At 29.3% G+C, this 20317-nt stretch overlaps 2 protein-coding genes across 3 annotated transcripts in view; one reads left to right on the top strand and one right to left on the bottom strand.

The window, feature by feature from the left end:
- LOC111691871 overlaps window positions 1-5738 on the top strand; it is an 11111-nt gene extending 5373 nt beyond the window's left edge. Inside the window, exons 1-6 of one of the 2 annotated variants that reach the window (XM_023455291.1) lie at window positions 351-716; window positions 1742-1882; window positions 2054-2287; window positions 2855-3072; window positions 4818-4930; window positions 5160-5738. In XM_023455291.1, the coding sequence (XP_023311059.1) occupies window positions 569-716; window positions 1742-1882; window positions 2054-2287; window positions 2855-3072; window positions 4818-4930; window positions 5160-5172 (867 nt within the window). In that variant the 5' untranslated portion in view covers window positions 351-568 and the 3' untranslated portion in view covers window positions 5173-5738. Of the gene's footprint in view, window positions 1-350; window positions 717-1741; window positions 1883-2053; window positions 2288-2854; window positions 3073-4817; window positions 4931-5159 lie in introns of those variants that run through there. The other variant, XM_023455292.1, reaches the window with a different exon arrangement.
- A 5488-nt stretch (window positions 5739-11226) lies between these two features.
- Window positions 11227-19052, bottom strand: LOC108911017 (exosome component 10). Its single transcript, XM_018715828.2, has 11 exons — window positions 18737-19052; window positions 18284-18679; window positions 18035-18219; window positions 17650-17980; window positions 17072-17416; window positions 16863-17011; window positions 12778-12940; window positions 12474-12719; window positions 12218-12424; window positions 11457-12113; window positions 11227-11401 (listed from the first exon to the last, which is right to left on the bottom strand). The coding sequence occupies exons 1-11, from the start codon at window positions 18836-18838 to the stop codon at window positions 11327-11329; spliced, it is 2856 nt and encodes a 951-aa protein (XP_018571344.1). The 5' UTR covers window positions 18839-19052; the 3' UTR covers window positions 11227-11326.
- Window positions 19053-20317: the final 1265 nt, after the last annotated feature.

Below are 20317 nucleotides of genomic sequence, written 5' to 3'. Positions count from 1 at the left end.
TGCGAATTCTTTGATGGAACCATTTGTTCATGAAGCTTATACAATTTTAAACCAGGGAATAATATGGAAAGAAAGTCATATACAAGTTAAATTAAAATGCATCATATGTGATGCACCAGCAAAAGCTTTTCTTATCTGTGTAAAAAACCATACAGGATATTTTGGATGCACAAAGTGTACTCAGGAGGGTGATTATATCGAAAGACGTGTAACTTTTCCAGAAGTAAATAATTCCTTAAGAACAGACGAGTCATTTAAAAATAAAATACAAGAAGAATATCACAAGGGAACGTCAATTTTAGAAAACCTACATATAGATATGGTATCTCAATTAGTACTGGATTACATGCATCTTGTATGCTTGGGAGTGACTAAAAGACTTCTTCAATTTTGGGTTAAAGGTGATATTTCCCAAAGATTTCCGAAAGTTGTGCTAGATAAAATTAGTACTTTTTTTGTTTCTTTAAAATCTTATATTCCTGTGGAATTTGAAAGAAAACCTAGGTCTCTGCTAGAAGTGGATAGGTGGAAAGCCACGGAATTTAGGCTGTTTTTACTGTACCTTGGCATGGTCACCCTCAAAGACATTCTGCCACAACAAAAATATATACACTTTTTGACATTATGTTGTGCAATCAGACTGTTATCTATGGACTTGTGTCAGGAATATAATGAATATGCCAAGAAGTTATTGATAAACTTTGTTAAAAATTATGGTATGTTTTATAAGCCAGAAAATGTGTCGTACAATGTACACAATTTAATACACATTAGTGAAGATGTTAAAAAGCATGGACCATTAGATTCATTCAGCTCTTTTAAATATGAGAATTTTTTATATACTCTTTTAAAAAAAATTAGAAAAACTCAAAAACCTTTACAGCAAATTTGTAAGAGAAGAATTACCTATCCAAAATCCAAAATGTAAATTTCCCTATTTAGGTGTAAGTAATAAGTTAAAAAAAGAATTAAAATTTCAAAATTTTACTCTAACTAATAAACATCCAGATAACTGTGTTCTTTTAAAAGATAAAAAAGTTGTATTTATTACAGATATATTAGATAATGGCGATAATGTATTTGAAATAAATGGCAAACAAATTTTGAACTGTGAATCGTTTTTTCTTATGCCATTTGATTCTAAAATGATAGATATTTATGTTATAAATACATCATATTCATCAGATTTTTTACAAATTTCAATATCAGATATTTACTGTAAATGTGTACTTTTACCTTTCAATGACAGTGTAGCAAATAATAAATTGTTATGTATTGCTCTGTTACATTTGTATGGTTGTGAAAATTAATATAATAAATTACATATTATTCTTGTTTCCAACAGTAACTACTTATTTTGTAATCCAGAATCATATTCTCTATAATTTATAATTGACTGTTGATGTTTTGTTAACTTTTGATGTAATGCATAGACGAGAGTGAAAATGTAATGTATATCTCATAAATTTAGTTATAAAGTATCCATCATGTATGCAGTGGTTGTCTTCACAAAAGAATCTAGTGACACTTTTAAAAGTGTTCAAGAGATACCTGTATCATGATTGTCGGAAGACAGAAAATTTTGTCGATGGCCACCAAAAAATAGTTGCATTTATACAGCAAAAAATGTTCAGCCTCAAGACGATTGGCCTTGGCATTCTGTAGAAGTTGAAATAATTTGTGGTAATATTATTTTAAAGTAAATAATTCAGCTCTTATGTTCCCTTTTTTATGCATACAGATTCATTAAAAGAAGCAAAAAAAAGGAGCAAAAAAGAAGTTAGTACTGATGATGAGCAGCTTGGAAAAGGATTTCGCGCTCCAAAACCGAAGGATTATTATAGCCCTGATACATCCGTGCCGAGGAGAAGAATGGACAAGGGTATGTAGCTACCTTGAATACAAATCGAAGTATTGTTGCTCTTAGAGTCATTTATATATACCGTGAATTGAACAAATTTTCAGAAAATTGTCCTCTATTAATAAACAATTGTGACGAATTGTCACCATGCAGGTTAAGCTAAATTTAGAATTCATCTATCTTTCTTTTTAGATCAATATGAATTTCCACCTACATTGGAAAGTATGAATAATTGTGTTGCACCCGTAACAGTAGAGAGAATGAACTCGTTTTTACCTGGGGAACATTATGTGAATACTGTTATTAGTAATCGGCAGAATCATATAGATATAGTAGAACCTACTAATCTTGAATCTGTGAATTCTGAAGAAACACTCTTGACCGAGTTAGGTGTACTCTCTGATGCAGATGAAATATCATCTTCAGGTAAACTAAATCAATAACTTTGGAGAATACCTATATAGAAAATGAGTCGAATCCCAATTTGTTTTAAGTTTTCATTTCAACTTTTTTGTTTACGTTGAAATTTAATTCAATCCAATTTTATAATGTTTTCTTACTCCCGTTTCAAAATATGCAAATTAAGGTGGTGTCACTTTATCGGTTTTATAATGAGGAGCATTATGATACAGTTTTTCATTATGAAACTGTTTTTTTTCTTCTTATTATTTTTTTAACCAAGAAGACCTGTGAAAATAGTGTTATTTTTACAGGTCTGTCACAAGGAAATTGCATTCTTTTAAAAATAACTTGTAAATGGTCGTAGCAGAAATAGTATATGCAACTCTCATGTAATGGCCAATAATACTCGCATGAAATATACGAAACTTGTCTATAGTCGTTTCATATCCTACTTATCATGCTTGTGTTTTAATGGTCATCATTACATTATCATTGGATAATGGACTATTATGTCACAACTAAGTATTCATTTCGACACTGAACTTAAAGGTACATTGTACCAGGTCTAAAACTTGAATATTTTTTGTTTAGGTCGTTCAGCAGCAAAAGTTGATCGTCTTGAAGAAAAGTTTGATAAAATTATTGAAATCTTGAGTGAACACAAGTTAATGCTTGAAGAATTAATGGGGCAGTGTCAAAAGGAAAAATCCTCACTAGAGCCTTTTGCATTTGATCTCCCTTTGGGTAACTTAGAAGACATAATGTCTCTGGAAGGAAAACTGGCAGACAAAACATTTCTTGCACTATTTGTAAGTATATAACAGATAATAGGATTTTTTTTCAAATAAGTCCTTTAGTTTTCTATCGAAACTTACCCTTCTGTTTCTGACGCAACTTTGGAAGTCAAAATAAAAAAAAAATGTATTAATGAATTAATTGCATACAGTATGTTCACGGTTAGAGTGAATGATAGGAAACACCTTTTTATTTTGCATTTTACAAAAAAGTCTTTATAAAAAGTTTTGCTTGTATTTAAAATAAAGTGGCCATGAACAAAATTGACATTTTATATACAGGACGTCCAGAAAATAAAAAAAATGTGAAAAAAAAGTAAACTACCCTTACTTTTGCTCTTTTATAGCTGTTTTACATTGACAATTTATTGATCAATTAATTCATGAAGTCGCTTCATCAAGAAATTGTACAAGTGTAATGCACCTAATCTGCTGTCAAATAACTTCATGAATTTATTCATCAAGTTCTTGACGAATTAGAACATGTTCTAATTTTCGTCAATTTCTTTGTGAAGTTCAGAAGCACCAACTCAACAGATTTCCAGCCTCAGAGCAAGTAATTGTGTGGCGTCGTACTAATTTCGCATTGTTTTTACTGATTTGTTACTTACAAAAACTAATATTTATATAATATGTGTCAAAACGGTACCGCTGTTGTATCACTACAATTATGAGTGGAAAGGTGACATTTTTAAAATTTATTTGCTTCTTTGATTCGTTGGTAGAACTGATTCATGCATCAAAAAACTTGACAAAGTCTGTAGCAGTATAAAACAATACTGTTTACCAATAAATTCGTGAATTAATTCATGAAGAACTTCGTCAATTTATTGTTGAATAAATTGTCAATGTAAAACAGCTATTAGAAATGTGTCACTAGAAATACTTATTCGGAATTAAATGTTTCAAAAAAATTTCCATTTGGAGCAAAATTTGCTCACTTCGATTATTTACAAACGACAGAGTAGAGTGTGTACGTGTAAAAGTTGGAAAAACTGAAAATGTTGCTATTTTTATTTTTATTTATTATCGTATGTTCTTTTTTCTGTAAAATATAAAATAAAGTTTTTACTTTTACTCTAACCATGGACATGATTTTTTTTAAATCAAAGTGCCAATTTTGCTGCAAATGGAAGTTCTTTTGGAACTTTTAATAGCAAATAACTTTTCCGAAATGTAAAAATAAAGGTAGTTTATTACTCTGACATTTTCATATTTTTTATTTTCTGGACACCATGTACATGAAATGTTAACTTCCTTCATGGCAATCTCATTTTAAATACACGCAGAACTTTTTATCAAGTATACATACAGGAAAGCAGGTCTCTTGCATTTTACTCGCCAGAAGCACCATTTTTTATTAAAACAATAAAGTTCTGATTGTCTAAATTAGCAGTGTGGTATAGCCAAATAATTTTTGCACACATAAATCTTAGTTATCCTGGAATAAATGACGTTTTTATACACATCATCATCAGCATGGTATTGGCGAAAAAAAAATTCGATATAAAAAAAAATTCCGAGCCCTGCAAAAAAATTAAGTCGTTGTAGACATATGTTCATATAAACTTTTCATCATAAAATGAAATATTAGCACGTCATTAAGGAACATCCTGTATACTATTTATTACTGAAAGTGACTGTTCTAAAATAGTGGTAAAATAGAGATATTAGTTGGTATACCTATTTCTTCACAATCCCATACCTGAGTTTAAAACTATTATCTTTCGTTATGTTCTATCCTGTTTTTTATTTTTTAGGTGAAGGATTTGGAAAATGTTGGTGGCAATGGGCCAAAGGATTTTGTCTGTCGACTTTTGAAAACTGTTTTCACCAACCAGCTGGGTGAATTGTGTTCCTGGACAGGAGTACCGTAAGTAACAGTTAATTTTTTTATGTCATAACTGGTATTTCTAATAGCGATTCTGGTTATACTAGGCATTCTCTATCTCCCATTAAGCTAAGTCTCTCGTGATGCAATACTCTAACATTTTATTAAGCACTTCAAATTCCAGTATATACTTTATAAATCTATTCTTAAAATGTAGTACTTTAATAGTTTCTTGGTATAAAATTTCAAGTCAACTTGTATCTCTTTGTAGATGCTGTTTATAAAAAGTTTGAAATATCTAAGAAGGATTTTGATGTCCATGTCAAGGATTGGCTACGAAATTCGAAGCAAAGAAGAATAAGGGAGGAAAGTAAAGGGGAAAAAAATAATATACTTCCAACTTTAGATGTTTAAGGGCTGCCGTTAACTTAGACTTATGACGTAAGCGGCTGGTTGACATTCCCTTAATTTATGCCGTTAACCTGATCGGATATATATTTATATTTTACGGATATGGAAAAATTTTTGTATTTGATAGCTTTGAAGGCAGTAAACGTCTTTCTTTTATTTTATTTCAACAACAGCAAACTTATTTGACTTTTAGATTCATTATATACTTATCAAAGTGGTCTTTAAATCCAAGAAAAGATGTAAATTCAATATAATGTACAGGATGCTCCACTTTAAATAATAACGTTATGGAGCATCCTATATAATCTAAAATGTGAGAAATTTGATCTGGTGCAAACTTTTTTTAAAAACACTTGTTTATTAGGTTAACCGTAAGTGAGCTGAACTTTGTTACACTAATGGGTCACTCTGTATATGAATATATTTTTCCTTTAAAATATTTGTGATTTTTTTTTATAAAAACGCTCCTAAATTTGCATTATCTGTTTTATGTAATCATTTTATTTTCTTATAAGTGAAATGATGTCCTTGGATGTTTGTAATGTGAGCGAGTTTAACCACAACAATAATTAGTATAAATTTATATTTGACATTTTCTTGAAATCTTAATATTTTAAGGATGATTATGAAAAACTTTCAAAAATATTGAAATTTCTAAAAGGTGTGGAATGAATCTATGATGTTATTTTTAGGTAAATTTTTTTCTTATTTTCACCCTATAGAACGATAAAGTTACGACATCATGCAGAAGTAGTGTACAGTTATCTTTAAGATAACTGTATGTGATATCCTCTGGACCTACGGGGTAACTACCTATTTTTACTAAAGTGTATTAATATTATTAATTGCAAATTTATTACTATAAGAATTAACATTTACACTGCGAAATTTCATAACAATTGTATATATTTTACATCACAACAAAGAATCGCTAAAAAAAAAATTATAGCGAAGTATTATATACCACTACAATGTAAGCATTAAAAAATTTACCAGGGCGATGTGCGCAAAAAGTAACTTTTAACCTATTTAAATTCTAGTGTGTTAGCAGTATTTCAGTAGGTTTACAAGTCATATATAGTATGTGATCTGTGGCTGACATTTGTGCCTCTGTTGGAGGTTAATAAGCTTCGCACAAGAAGTCACAAGCGAGGTTCTAATTCTTGAGTAAACTTATTTAACATTACTTGCAGAGGTTTTTTGCTTAGTGGGAATGCATGGTTATTGCAAAAAGATCATTAAAATACCCGATCTGCAGAAGGTTGAGGTGTCTGCTTGGTTATGAATGTCCGGGACATAGGCGTACGAATTATTTCTTAAAAAACAATAAATTAAATTATCTACAATACACCACCATAAGCACTAACAGATAGGAATTAATTACGTAACATCCGCACGATAACAATAAAGCTAACAGTATACTATTATCGTAACGTGAACGTGAAAAGCATTCTGAGGTAGTGGCTCACACATGTCTCAGTTAACCCGCCAGTTATAACCCCCAGTTATTTTTATTACATATTAGATATTATATTGCATCTTATGATAAATATTCAATTTTAAGTTTGTAATTCAGAAAATAGTATATTTTAGTGTTATATTAAATAAAACTACAAAATAATTTAAATATATTTATTGTCCTCTAAATAATATTAATTTATTTAATATTTGCCTTTTCGTAGATTTTACGGAATTAAATAATTAGACTTCATGATTTATTCGTACATCGATATACTTTTCACATTCAGCCCATATAAGTTCTATTAAATGATTACAATTGTTAGGCAAATTATCAAATTGATGTTCATGCAAATTTTCAAATTTGTTCACATTCAGAAAGTTTTTTAATACATGATAAACAATTTTATTTTTCTGTAGCGTAGGTGTTCTGCTTTCATCATTATTTAATAATTTTATTAATTTTTATGTTTCTTAGCATATTACTACGACATCTCGAGATGGATACGTCAAACAACCACGATCTTTAATAAAAATTAATTGACTGTACGAATACTGAATCTAAAATTAGTTTAGTTTGCGATTTTTTTAATTGAAAAAAATATTTCATTAATTTTCAGCTATCTCGAAATGACGGGAATTGGTAAAATTTCATAAAAATTTAAGACTCGTATAAAGTAAATAATTACTAAAAATATTTTACAGTAATTCATTAATTATTTTATAATAACAATATCACGATAATCACTACACTATGTGGGCGAACAAAATTATAAAGCTAACCCTGGAAACTTGTGACGTTAACCGAAAAATGGCGTACAATATTCCTTTTTTTTTTACTTACCTAAAGAAGGAAACTTTTTGCCTCTCTTCACCAACTCGATCACTTCTATTTATACAATGTTTTACAATACACTTGATAGAACGTCTAATTATCGAAATCACAGCGATGCGTACACGTCAAATGCTAGGACACGACTGAGCGCTGGGCTCCAAATCAGGCTCCAATGTGTTTTCACCAAAATCACTCTATAAGCCAGTCTAGGTGATCTGTGGGATAACCAATCTGTTTCTCTCTTTCTCTTTAAATGTTCGTACATGAACTGTCAATGGGCCGTTTCTATTGCCAAATCAAATGCCAAATCAACATTTGAAATTTCTCCGTCTCTATCCTTCTAGCGGTCCAATTGTAAATGGTGTGCCCCCACATTATCGTATATAATAAATATTCGGGATTTTTTAATACACTATACATTGAATTTGATATTAATTATTGTAAATTTAATCATTTTTATCTTCGACTTATTTAAATATGCATATCTAGTGAAAATTTTTGGGATATATGTAAGTGGTGCATATTATAGTATGAACTTCTATTACATTAAAAACTAAATACACTGAGTTATACATTTTTTTTAAACTTTTAATAAATAAAACTATATGTGCATACTTACATATCACATTTACAAGGTTCTGTGCAAAATTTGGAAAATTCATCTGAATAACCAGTTTATCAATTGTATACTTAATAATATCTTCCTAACGTTTAATTTTAAAAAACAAAGTGTGATTGCACCAATTGAGGAACACTCACCAGTAAAGGAACACTCGCCTATATTTTAAGTAATATTAAGGATTCCCTGTGATTTAAAATTTCCGCTTATTTTTTAAATATTAGGTTGGTATCTTATTTTCCGTTATGTAAGTTGGTTAGCCTGTAGGTCATGTGAATTTATAACAGTTATCATTTGAAATCTGGGCAAATTGGTACACCCAAGTCTGACTGCTCAAGAATTAAGAACTTTAAAAAGTGAGCTCTTCTTACTTTTCAGTTATTAGCTTTGGTGTTAATTTTAAAGGAATAAAAACTGTTCTAGAACAATGTTTGGATTTCAGATTAATTATTTTTTAGGTCAAAACAGTAATTTTGCCTACAATTTCTTTAATTTTTCAGTGTTTCTTTACTGGACCTTCGAAATAAAAAAAATCCAATTAAGGAACATAGTGTTCCTTCACTAGAATTTTAATATTATTCACATTCTGACATTATTCAGCCTCATTTTGGTAGTTTCATTGTATGTAGACTGTTCTTATTATTTCTTACTTCATTCCAGTAAGGGAACACTTCATTAATAGGTATTCCTTTACTGGTTCAAGTATGTTTCTTTATTGTTTTTTTTTTTTATTTACCGTAGGAAGTTATGTTCTAGTAACCTACGAAAAACAAATATTTCCTGTAGTCATAACTGGATTTGATAATTATGTGGAGTATGAAATTAGGGCCATGGAGAAAACCAATAGAGGAAACTGGAGATGGCCAGAAAGGCCGGATCAAATTTGGTATAAGCGAACAGCTATAATGAATACCATAAATGAGCCTATACCATTAAATTCACGTGGTTTGTTTAAAGTTTCTGAGATTAATGATTAAAATTATAATATTTCCATAATATATTTTCTTAGTTCCTTTACTGGCTTTTTTTTGTTTATTTACTAGAGATTACTGTTCCTTTACTGGTAATTTTGTACTTTTTAATTAACAAACTCTTTACAATTTTTGTATAAAATTTTGGAGTATTCTTTCATATTGTTAAAGATAAAAGACATATTAAGCTATGTGATGGTAAAAAACATCATTGAAAGGAACAATTCTGATATTAGTTTTGAATTATACAAAAACGAATTTGGCTTAAATGTTCCTTAACTGGTGCAATCACCCTAAAACATATACTGTAGACAATGACAATACACAGTTACAAGTACAAAATTTATTTTAAAATGAGAAGAATGAAAGCCAAAATTTTTTATAACATTTTTTCAAAGTTGTTTTTTCAATTTAACGAAAACACCATCTACTGGGTAAATAAGAGAGTACCATCTGTGACGGAGGTAGGCAACCAGAAATGCAAATTATGACAAATGGGATAGTATATACCAAAGGTAAATAAAACTGTTGATTCAAATCTACAAAAATATCGTTAAACATGTCTTTACCTACAATAATTTTTATGTTAACCAAACATAATCTAGAATTAAGGAAGAAGTGCGGCAAAAACTGGTGAGTAATTTAAACCTACTACTGTATTTATTGTACCAGAATTATTATTTTTCATAGACTTCTGAATTTAAAAAAATTCTAAATTATTAAGAAAATGTCCCTTATCATTAGTAATATGCAAAATTCTAAAGCCAATGTTTGGAGAAAAATTATGATTAAATTCAAGTAAGTGATTAGCAAAATGTGAAAAACCAGATGAATTAGGCCTAAGACAGCGTAAATGTTCTTTTAATCTAATGTCAAAACTCCTAAAAGTTCTACCTATATAAACTGCATTACAAGTGTCACAAGAAAGTCGATACACACCTGCATTATTTTTATTATCAATTTTATCTTTATTATTTAAAATGAGATATCCAATAGAATTATTAGTTTTAAACGAAATAGTGAAGAAATCTTTAAAAATCTTACGAAACTTATCTGAAATATTACCTATATATGACAAAGAACGAAATTGTGTAATTGACTGTTGATTTTGGTTATTTACATTATAGATTGATTGTTCTAAAAAATTATTTAATACAATGGGTCAGGAAAGACTTTCAGTTTTGGCAGTTTTATCTATTGAAGCAGATATAGCATCTAAAATAAATTACGAACCAATCATTAAGGGGTTCAGTAAAACTAAAAGTAGAAAATTTCTGTTTCTATTTTTTTCTTTTTTTTAATTTTTGTTGAATGTGCTAAAGAAGTATAAGTAAAAAGTTTCTTTGTTTCTTTATGAATAAAAAATTGTCAATTTCAAGTGCTATTTATTTTAAAAACCCCTCTTCTTGCGCCAGCAGAGGGCCTCACGAAATGTACCTTGCCTACATTAAGTTTAGGTCTTATGCCGCCACTATTTATGGGCGTAGCTAGGATTTTTGCTAGGGGTGGGCCCAGGGATGTGAGCTCTATGGAGGCCTCAAAAAAAAACACTCTCAGTTTTTCGTTTGATTCTTTAAAAAAAACAAACAGCGACCTACCGATATAAAATTTCAAAACCTAAACACTTTTTGCAACAATGCAACTTGTCCCCCCCCTCCTCCTGGCTACCACCATGATGCCCTTACTGTAACTAAAAAATATGCTGCAGAAATTAGTTACTGAATAGTGAAAAATAAGCATATCTACTTTTAACTTTTTTTTAACATAAATGTATGTTAATATATTCTTTGAAACATTTAGCAACCCCCTTTCCATCTTCTTACACTTTGGGAACCACTGGAAATGGAGAGATGGAAATTGTTGTGTACCATTTTATTGTTTTACTATAGTAAAGCCCTAATATTATGGTTAATAATACTTTGACAGTTAAAATTATTATTTTTTACTATTTATCGGGATCTTTTATAATTGTTTTTTAATATAATATGTAACTTTTATATAAATAAAAATCAAAATTTCAACTGAAATTTATATTAATGCAGAAGGGTAACAAATTTACAAAAATAATAATAATAATAACACATTGCTTAAGACACAATAGTATTTTAAACAAAACTGAAAAGGAAATGCTCTGCAAATAAAATCTAACACAATTTCTTCCCACTTTTGCCAAAAGTCATTGATCGATTATTGTTACTCTTGTTATTTCGTGGCCTTCTCTAAAAAAAAAATATACAGAAAATAAATAATTTTTTAACAGAAAGATCAAAATACCTTAAATTTTAAAGAACTTTTAAGTTGTTGTTGTTTCTGAATTATTTCAGCGCCACCCTGAAACTGTCTAAAATCAACCGATGCATAGTCGAAAGGAGTAAACTCAGGGTTTAGTTTTTGTGGATTGGTTAGAGCCTGCATTTTGAACTTCCTTTTTCTATTTTTTTGTTTTCCTTTAATACCATCAACCCTAGTTGTATCAACACGAGATGAGTTTTCTTCACTGATACTAGACTGATTTTCAGATCTGTTTCTATCGCCGACACTATTAAAATCAGTCAGGTTTTGATTGTGCTTTTCCTGGTTTGTTTGTTTATCCTGATTTGTGGCACTGGCTAGATTCTTGCCCTTCTTTTTCCTCCTGTTCTTTTTCTTTACAAATGTTTGATTTTGTCCATCAATTTTTTTAATTTTATTGGGGCTGGTCTCTTGTGGTAAATCAATAGATTTTCTCTTTCTTATATCACTATTTGCTGGATTAATATTTGGAATGGGTGTTTGTACACTGGTCGATGGAAAGCAAACAAGATTATCTTCCAGTGAGGAATCCCTCTTTCTTTTTTTACTTCCTCCCATTTGAACAAGGGATTGATTAAATTCTGTTTCTTCTACCACTGGAACTACTTTTCTAGCTAAGCTAAGGAAATGTTCTCTAATCTGTAATTATAAATATTTTTACTCAGATTAAACGTAAATTAAAAAAAAAAAAATTTAATCAGTGCAAATGGCATTCTTGTAAGAAAAATAAATTTTGCTCTTACTGATTCTATACGTTCCTCATCAGTGCGATTATCCACCACAATGACATCAACGGATTGTGAGGATTTCTTTTGTTCATCATTTTTAGATTTTTCAGAAGCCAGTCTTTCCTCCTCTGCCTGAATAAATGGTTTGACTAACTTATAACGCTCAAATGGACCCAGGAAACCAATACTGTGAATTTTCTTTAAAGCTTCACTATCTATTTCCTACAAATTACTTATTAATTGTACTCAATTTGGAGATTCGCAAAAATACCTGTTCACTTGAATTGTCAGGAGGATCGAAAACCGTACGACTAGAATGAGTATTTTCAATTTCCAACTTTTTGTCAATTAACTCCGATAAATTTGCAGCACTATTATTACCCATTAATGTAGGTAAGTCATCGCGAAATTCATTTGACTTTGTCAAATCGTGTGGACAATGTAAAGGACTGTCTATATTTATTTTAGAAATTTTTAATGTAGTGCCACGAGCTCTAGTGTCTTCCTTCATAATGGGCTGCAAAGTTATTCCATATTATTTACAATTAAAAGCGACATTAAAAATACCTAAATACCTTTTCAAGTGGCTGCTCTTTTGCTCTCAATATAATTTGATGGAGTTCTAGTAAATTAGCCCTTACTAATGGTGGAATAGGACTACAACATGCCAAAATGCCTTGCATTTCTCTAGGTAAGGTCTCAGATATTTGTAACAACATGTGATTAGGTAGAACGTACCTACAAAAAAATTAAAAAGGATATAAATTTGTTATGAATACTAAATATACACAGGGTGTCCTGAAAAGGGGAGGTCATAAAATACAATACTGGTATTGGTGTATTCTCCAGCAGTCTAACCTGTTTAATAACTTCACAGAAGTAATTTTTTGTTTCATATATGTCTTTAATCTTTACTGCACTGTTGCTATTTATGATCATAATGTAATATTTTTTCTTATCTTAATAAATAAATGAAACAAATATGTAAATAAATATAAAATTTTTCTTGACTTTTACCTACCTATCTGAAAATTATTTTACCATTATATCATGTCGAGGAAAAAAACCCTTTCAAAAGTTATACTTATTGTTATTTAATTACTTTAATAACTTATTGTTATTAATATGTATTTTCATTTAACCTTTTTACTCTGTCACTAGTTGAGATACAGAAGTGTGACGTTTGTTAAAAAATTGGGTTTTAGAAATAAAAATCAACGTGTCCAAGCATTTTTTCCAGAAGATATAGATATATCATTCATATATATTTTCCATTTTTTGTGATACTCTACAAACGATTAATATAAGCTTCACAGTTTATAATATTTCTTCAACAGATTTTATTTTTAAAGAAATCAAAGCAAAATAGATTTTTCAAATTGTTGTACCTTTCCTATACATATATAAAATTTTGGTATCAACTTAGTTTTTGAGTAAAATCATAATGCTTTAAATTTGAATATAATAATAATATAATAGGGTATAGGTTCAGAATAAGATATATTTTGTGATTGTGAAGATGGTGGCACACAGCATTAATAATGTCCAAACAAAAATCAAAATATAAATGCAGTTCTTAAGAAATTAGTCGACTTAAAACTACCTACGGATAAATTTAAAGTATATTTTATGAATAATAAATTTCAAATTCAGATTTTTTTTTTAAGACACAAATATGTATAAAATTAAGTACCTTAGATTTCAATTATGTGCGCAAAATTTGAAACTGTGAAATTTTTATGTGTATACAGGGTGATTCATTAAACCTGTGAAAAAATTCAGGTGAAGATGTGTCCACAAATGTGGATGACATTTTCATAAAAAAATCATTTCAGTTTTTTATTAACAAGTTGATTGCGTCATCGAAAACTATGATGAGTTACAGGTCCCATGGAGTAATAACAGACTATTTTTTTGTACGGAGACAGTCCCTGTCACATCAGATATTTTGTCACATTTATGAGCCTACCTCATGAACAAAAATATTAAAATAAGGAACATAATAATAAACATATGTGCCTAAAAAAAAACAGAAATATATGGAAGTCAGTTTTCCATTAAAATATTTCAAGTACGTTTACCCCACACGTACGATTTTGTTTTATGTTAATTATGTTGAATAATGTACGACTACGGCTAACAGGCGCAAAATGTTAAGTAGCTTAGGATCTAAACGATGAAAATATATATATTTTTAAATTGTAGGTAATTATGCTGGCTAATCTACCATAATGGAATATTTTATAAATATACATGAATATTCGTCCAACATATAAAACTAGGGTGACGTATAAAACCTTACCAAAACTGCAAAAATGAAGATACTTGAACTTTGCAAATTGCTTTTAGTTTCTGCATATTTACACTATGTGTGTACCAAATTTCAAGTGTCAGTAAAGCTTCGAACAAATTTGGCAAAGTTTCGAGTTTCAGATGCCGATAAATGTATAACACCTTATAGAACAAAAAGTTTTGCTATCCTGATTTTCGGCTTTAGCGTCATTATTGCATATATATTGAACTATAGTTTTCGAAAGTTTTATCACTTTTTGTTTATAATTGACATTTTTACAGCAACTTAAAAAAATTGGTGTTTTAAACCGTTTTTTCAATCTCACGGCTTTGTTATTGCAAATTTCGTAATCGGACCACCGCCATTTTGTAGCTATTTTTATTACGAACAAAATCTTGTCCTAAGCATTTTTTCGTACAAAGTCATCCCGCTGAGTTATTTAAAGAAAACTAGTAAAAAAAATTTTTTTCACGATTAAATTGTTAATAACTTTTTTTCCTGATAAAATACTTTGTCAGCGAATTAGCCTGTTATTATACTCATCATTTAAAGTAGACCTGTGTAGTTATTTCCGAGTTATCAAGAAAATGTCACCAACAGTAACTTTTCGGCCTCTGCCGACTGGAGTATAAATAAAATAAATCAAGTTAGATTTAAACTATGAATTTAATTATTTATTTTATATAAATTCACCTTGAAATGGGAGAATTCAAAAACTTGAAATTAATGTTTTTAGATTTATGCGTCGACTTCCTGTTTGGTACGATATTAACGCCCATGTTAAAAAAATGCATTATTATAGGTTGTGTAAAAATGTAGCGAATCCATATTTTTTACTGAATATTCTGTATTTTATCATGTAAAAGATCATGCCAGTAAATAAATATGGCTAACCAATAAATATACCGTGTATCCTTAGATGGGTAATGCTCTCTTATCATTGATATTACCAAATAGGTAAAATAATAAAAATAAAGTAATTCTTGATACAAATGTTGCATATGACAGATGCCATTGGTAGTACTCATATCTATGACTCAGGGTGTTCAAAAAAAATTCCTTAAATATCTTAATTTTTTATTTAATAAAATTGTTGAAACCTTAATGGGTGGTAGAGATAAGGTAATGCCTTCAGTACTGCTGTTGCAATTTTCACTAACTTTTTTGTTTTTTTACATACAGACTTCGGACCTTTTACATACAACATAGAACGTAGTATCAGAGCTAGAGGGGTTATAAGGCTTTTTTATTGTATGACGTCACACCCTCTTATTTCCAAAATTTATTTTCGACATATAGACTTTCAACCTTTTGCATTCACGTAAGAGGAACAGCCAGTAACAGAGGTGTGGGGGAGATTTTTTTTAATTATTTCTTCAATTCAACACATCATTTCCGAGTTTCAAGACCTTTTTACTGTATGACGTCACACACTTTTGGTTCCGAATTATTTTTTCAACATACCGACTTCAAACCTTTTGCACTCGATTCAAAATATATGTATAAAGGTTAGTTATAAAAATAGTTATTTGTTATTTCAATAAAAATGTATTTTAATTTTTTTAATATTTTTCTATTTTAAACGTGTATTTTATTTGATATCAAAAAATAATAAAGATCCTACATTTGTATTGAACGTTTTTTTCTATCTATAATGATTAAAGCTGTAAGTGGGTGTCAAAATACAAACACAAACCCTGTACCTACATTCCACAACGTACTAATAACTCACTTTGTATATGAAATAAATTTATAAAAATTATGGCATCATCAAATATTAAAAAAATTATATTACTAGCTAATATCATTATGAATTTGTTTATTTGGAAATATATTTTGTGCAGTATTTCAATACCAAAAAATTAAAATAGTAGCTAACTAACCAAATTATGATTAAATAATATAACTGTGACACTGCTGCAGAAAATCCGATCGTCTGAAGTTGACTATATAGGTATTCGTTCATTATTTGAAACATTTTTATCAATACCTACATCATACATTTACATAAGCAAACACAGTACCATAAAAAATAGGCATTGATAAATAAAGTGTACAAAATAAATCAGTGAGTACGTGTGACAACATCGCCAAACTGTTTATGTGATGCTAGGATACACGTAAGCATGGTCTGGGAATGCCGTTCGCTGCATTTGAATCTTCCTAAAATTCTGCTGGTAGTGTAACTCTTATCTAAAATTCGGAAATTTAAAACTGCTTCCTATTCCAGGTACGGTCTGGAGCGAAACTATATTGTCTGTGGCAATACTAATGAATCACCCTGGAGAATAACAGTACACAAATTTGAGAAAGGAATACTTGAGAAATAAAATGATAAAATAGTGAACATAAATTATTCTAGCTTACCCAGTACTTTCATCTTCTTCTCTTGAAATCTGATCCCTCCACTTATACAGTTCCTTCAGAGCATATAATTGTCTGTTATCAAAGAGCCTTTTACTCTTTCTATAAAAGTCTAAATGACTGTCATCTCTGAGGACAGGTCTAAAATACCTCTAGAATAAAAGATAAAGTTAATGAAACTAAGTATTTCGTGTTTTTACATATTAACTTACTTTTTTACAAATCTTTGTACTATTATTTATAACAGACAGTAACAGGTTCTGGCCATTGGCTTTATCCAACAGCTCGTTTCTCAACATGTGATATATGTAAATTAAATAATGGGTATCTTCTCTAGCATAGGCTTTCAGTTCCTCAGGTAATGGTCTTATTCTCCAATCTGCTAGTTGGAAATGTTTGTTGGGCATAAAATTACAAAATCGCTGCATTAAATAAGCCAACGATAGTCCAGAGTACCCTAACTGTTTTGCTGCTTGATATGTATCGAACATATTAACAACATAAAGTGATAAATCTCTTTGTAGCCACTGTATATCCATATCAGCTCCATGAAAAATCTAAAATGTAATTTATTGTCAAATACTACTTTCCCTCAATAAAAATCATTATGTATATATTAATTGGTTTTCCACACGTTTTCCTTCAAATCTATCGCTTGCAGATTTTAGAGATAAACATATTAACAGGAAAAATATAAAATTTTCATCTAGATATGCAAGGATTCAATTAAATTTTCCAATGAATCTGGGGATTACAGAAAATAAAAATCTATGCTGATTGTATAACTTACTTTTACGATAGATGATTTTGTAAATACTTCATTCAATATCCACAATTTGTCACGTAAAGCTAAAGTATCTATTAGATAATCTTTTTCAGCTGTGGATATTTGCATAAGACAAGTTATGCCCATAAAAGATCTATAGGAATGATGTTCTAAATCAATTGCAAATTCTTTGCAGTTTCTTAATGTTTCAAGTAATTCATTGATTTGTTCATCACTCTGAATTTCAATTAAAGGAGTATCTTCAACTTTAAGTGGCCTTGTTGGGGTAACTTTTTTTAATTGATCTTGTAAAGGAACAAATTTATCCAACTCAAACTCATACGGATGGGAATACCTAAAATATTTAATAATAGTCCTCGAAATTTATAGCTTAATAATATACACTTACTCTTCCCCATTTTCAGTTTCTTCCAAAAATATAGCCAATGGTTTCAATGAATTTGGTTTTTCTTTTATCCTGGGTTCCCAAGGGTATTTACAGCTGTTGACAATTTTATCTTTAAAAAATTTTTGGGGTCTCAAAATATTCTTTGCTGTAAGTAAACGAATTGCATTTTGATTCTTTTTAAAATGCTAAAAATAAAAGAATCTAGTATGAGTGTGCCAGTTTGACGAGCCAAATTTTAAGTTAACGAACCTCTGAAGTAATAGAAGAACTAACTGAAAATGTAGCATTATTAACACGATTCCAAGATCCATTGATGGGTATCTGTGCACTGACGGTCTGGATTAAAACAGGTTCGATAGGTATTTTCCTTATACCATTCATCTCATCAATATTGTTTGCAACTCTATCAAGAATAACATCATTTGCTTCTATCATAAGTTCTGTCTTTTCCTCTAAAACTCTGTTACAAATATTTCCTTCTATATTATTACTTCGTAAGATAGAGTTTATTTGCTTTAAGATAGCGTTTCCTTCTTCATTCATAATATTAGTGAAAGAATCAAAAGTATTATAAAAATTATAATCTTTCCCATTAGGAAGCGAATTTGAATTTTTTATGGCTTCCATTAAAATTTTATAACCTTCCTAGAACGAATAATTAACGAGTAATTTCACAAAAACTCAAAATTTATATTTTCATACCTTTGTGAAATGTTCAATAGTTGGATAACCTGGCAAAATTTCATCCTTTGGTTCAATTTTTGCCTTTGATACCTCATTCATTTCTTTACCTTGTCCAGGCATGATTTTTATTTCCAACTATTCAACAACAGCAACAAATTATATTAAATATATTACAAATGAACAAACTAACAATTGTCTATTCTTCCTAGCTGACGCATATTCTGTTTTTGTGGTTAGAAAATTAGAAATTAGAATAGACGACACTAGACAAGTTCGGTATTATCATCTAGACGCTCCAGATGTGTTTTGTTCTTTTCTAATTGTAAGGGATGAAAAGACAAAGAGATATATCTAGAGCATCTACATGTCAATACCGAACTTGCCTACTAATTGTAACAAGATTTCGCAGCGTTGCCAACTTAACATATCTAGTTACTTACTCAGTTTAATATCAAAGTGGTGTCGCGGGAAAATTTAAAATACTTTGTAAGTAGTTCTCATTAAATAAAATAATACTAAAGTAATAAAATGAATGCATAATGACACCCAATACTAATAAATTAAGCGTCAAATTTTGTAGCACTTTTTCTTGTTTTTTTATGTAAATGCAACGTAAAATCACGAGCTTATATTTTCCACAAATACTAATTTTAAAATCACAAAAAGTCATCTGCTAAACTATTAACTTTTACCAAGTTATAATAGTATTATATTGTTTAGTTTATTTTGCTAAATAGGTTTATTAAAGGTAAGTGAATTGGTGCAATAAGTATTAAAGACTAAAAACGTTGACTGAAATATTGAGCGAATATTTCAATCAACACCAAAATACTTTTTTTTGGTTAGAAAGAATACACAAGGTATATTTTTTTTTACCGTGGCAATATTCCTTAATGATTATCTTAATATATACCTAAAAATGTTAATGTACTTAGGTAAAACAACAATTGTGCGGTATCAGTAATTAAAAGGTCGATGAAGAAAAAATTAGAGGGCAGTGCAGATGAATAGATCAGGATCAGTAGTTGCAGTTGCAGTTTGACAATGACATCACAACAATCAATAACACCGCTGCATTTTTTTTTAGGAAAAGTGTAATATTAAATGCAAATTAAAAGACATAATAGTTAGATTTTTATTTAGATTCATTTACAGAAATTTTAGACTTATTGCTATACAAAATGTTTACTAATTAATTTTTCTGATGGTAATAGAAAAGCCAATGTATGTAAACAAAAGCAATATAACATTTGGTAAAAATTATACAAAATATAAATCAATATATAGAGTGTAGATGCGGAAATTAAAAAAATATATAAACAATATTTGATTGTATTACATTCAAAATACATAATAAAATGTTGAAACAAAAAAAAAACAATTCTTTTAATGATAAAAAATGTAAAAAATAAACAAACGAACCTTATTTAAAGTGAGGTTATTTTACCTCCACCAGAAACTCGTGGAACTCAATTGATACCAACTAAAGTTAAACAGCAAAATTTGGTAAGCAACTAAATTCTAGTTCGATTTATATTGGCAACATTGCGAAATCTTGTTACAATTACAATTTTTATTAGTGTATCTCCAATTACACAC

This window comes from Anoplophora glabripennis, unplaced genomic scaffold (genome assembly GCF_000390285.2).
Source record: "Anoplophora glabripennis isolate ALB-LARVAE unplaced genomic scaffold, Agla_2.0 scaffold556, whole genome shotgun sequence".
Lineage (NCBI taxonomy): Eukaryota > Metazoa > Arthropoda > Insecta > Coleoptera > Cerambycidae > Anoplophora > Anoplophora glabripennis.
The sequence above is the reverse complement of the archived record's forward strand: the minus strand, read 5'-3'. Positions and strand labels throughout refer to the sequence as shown.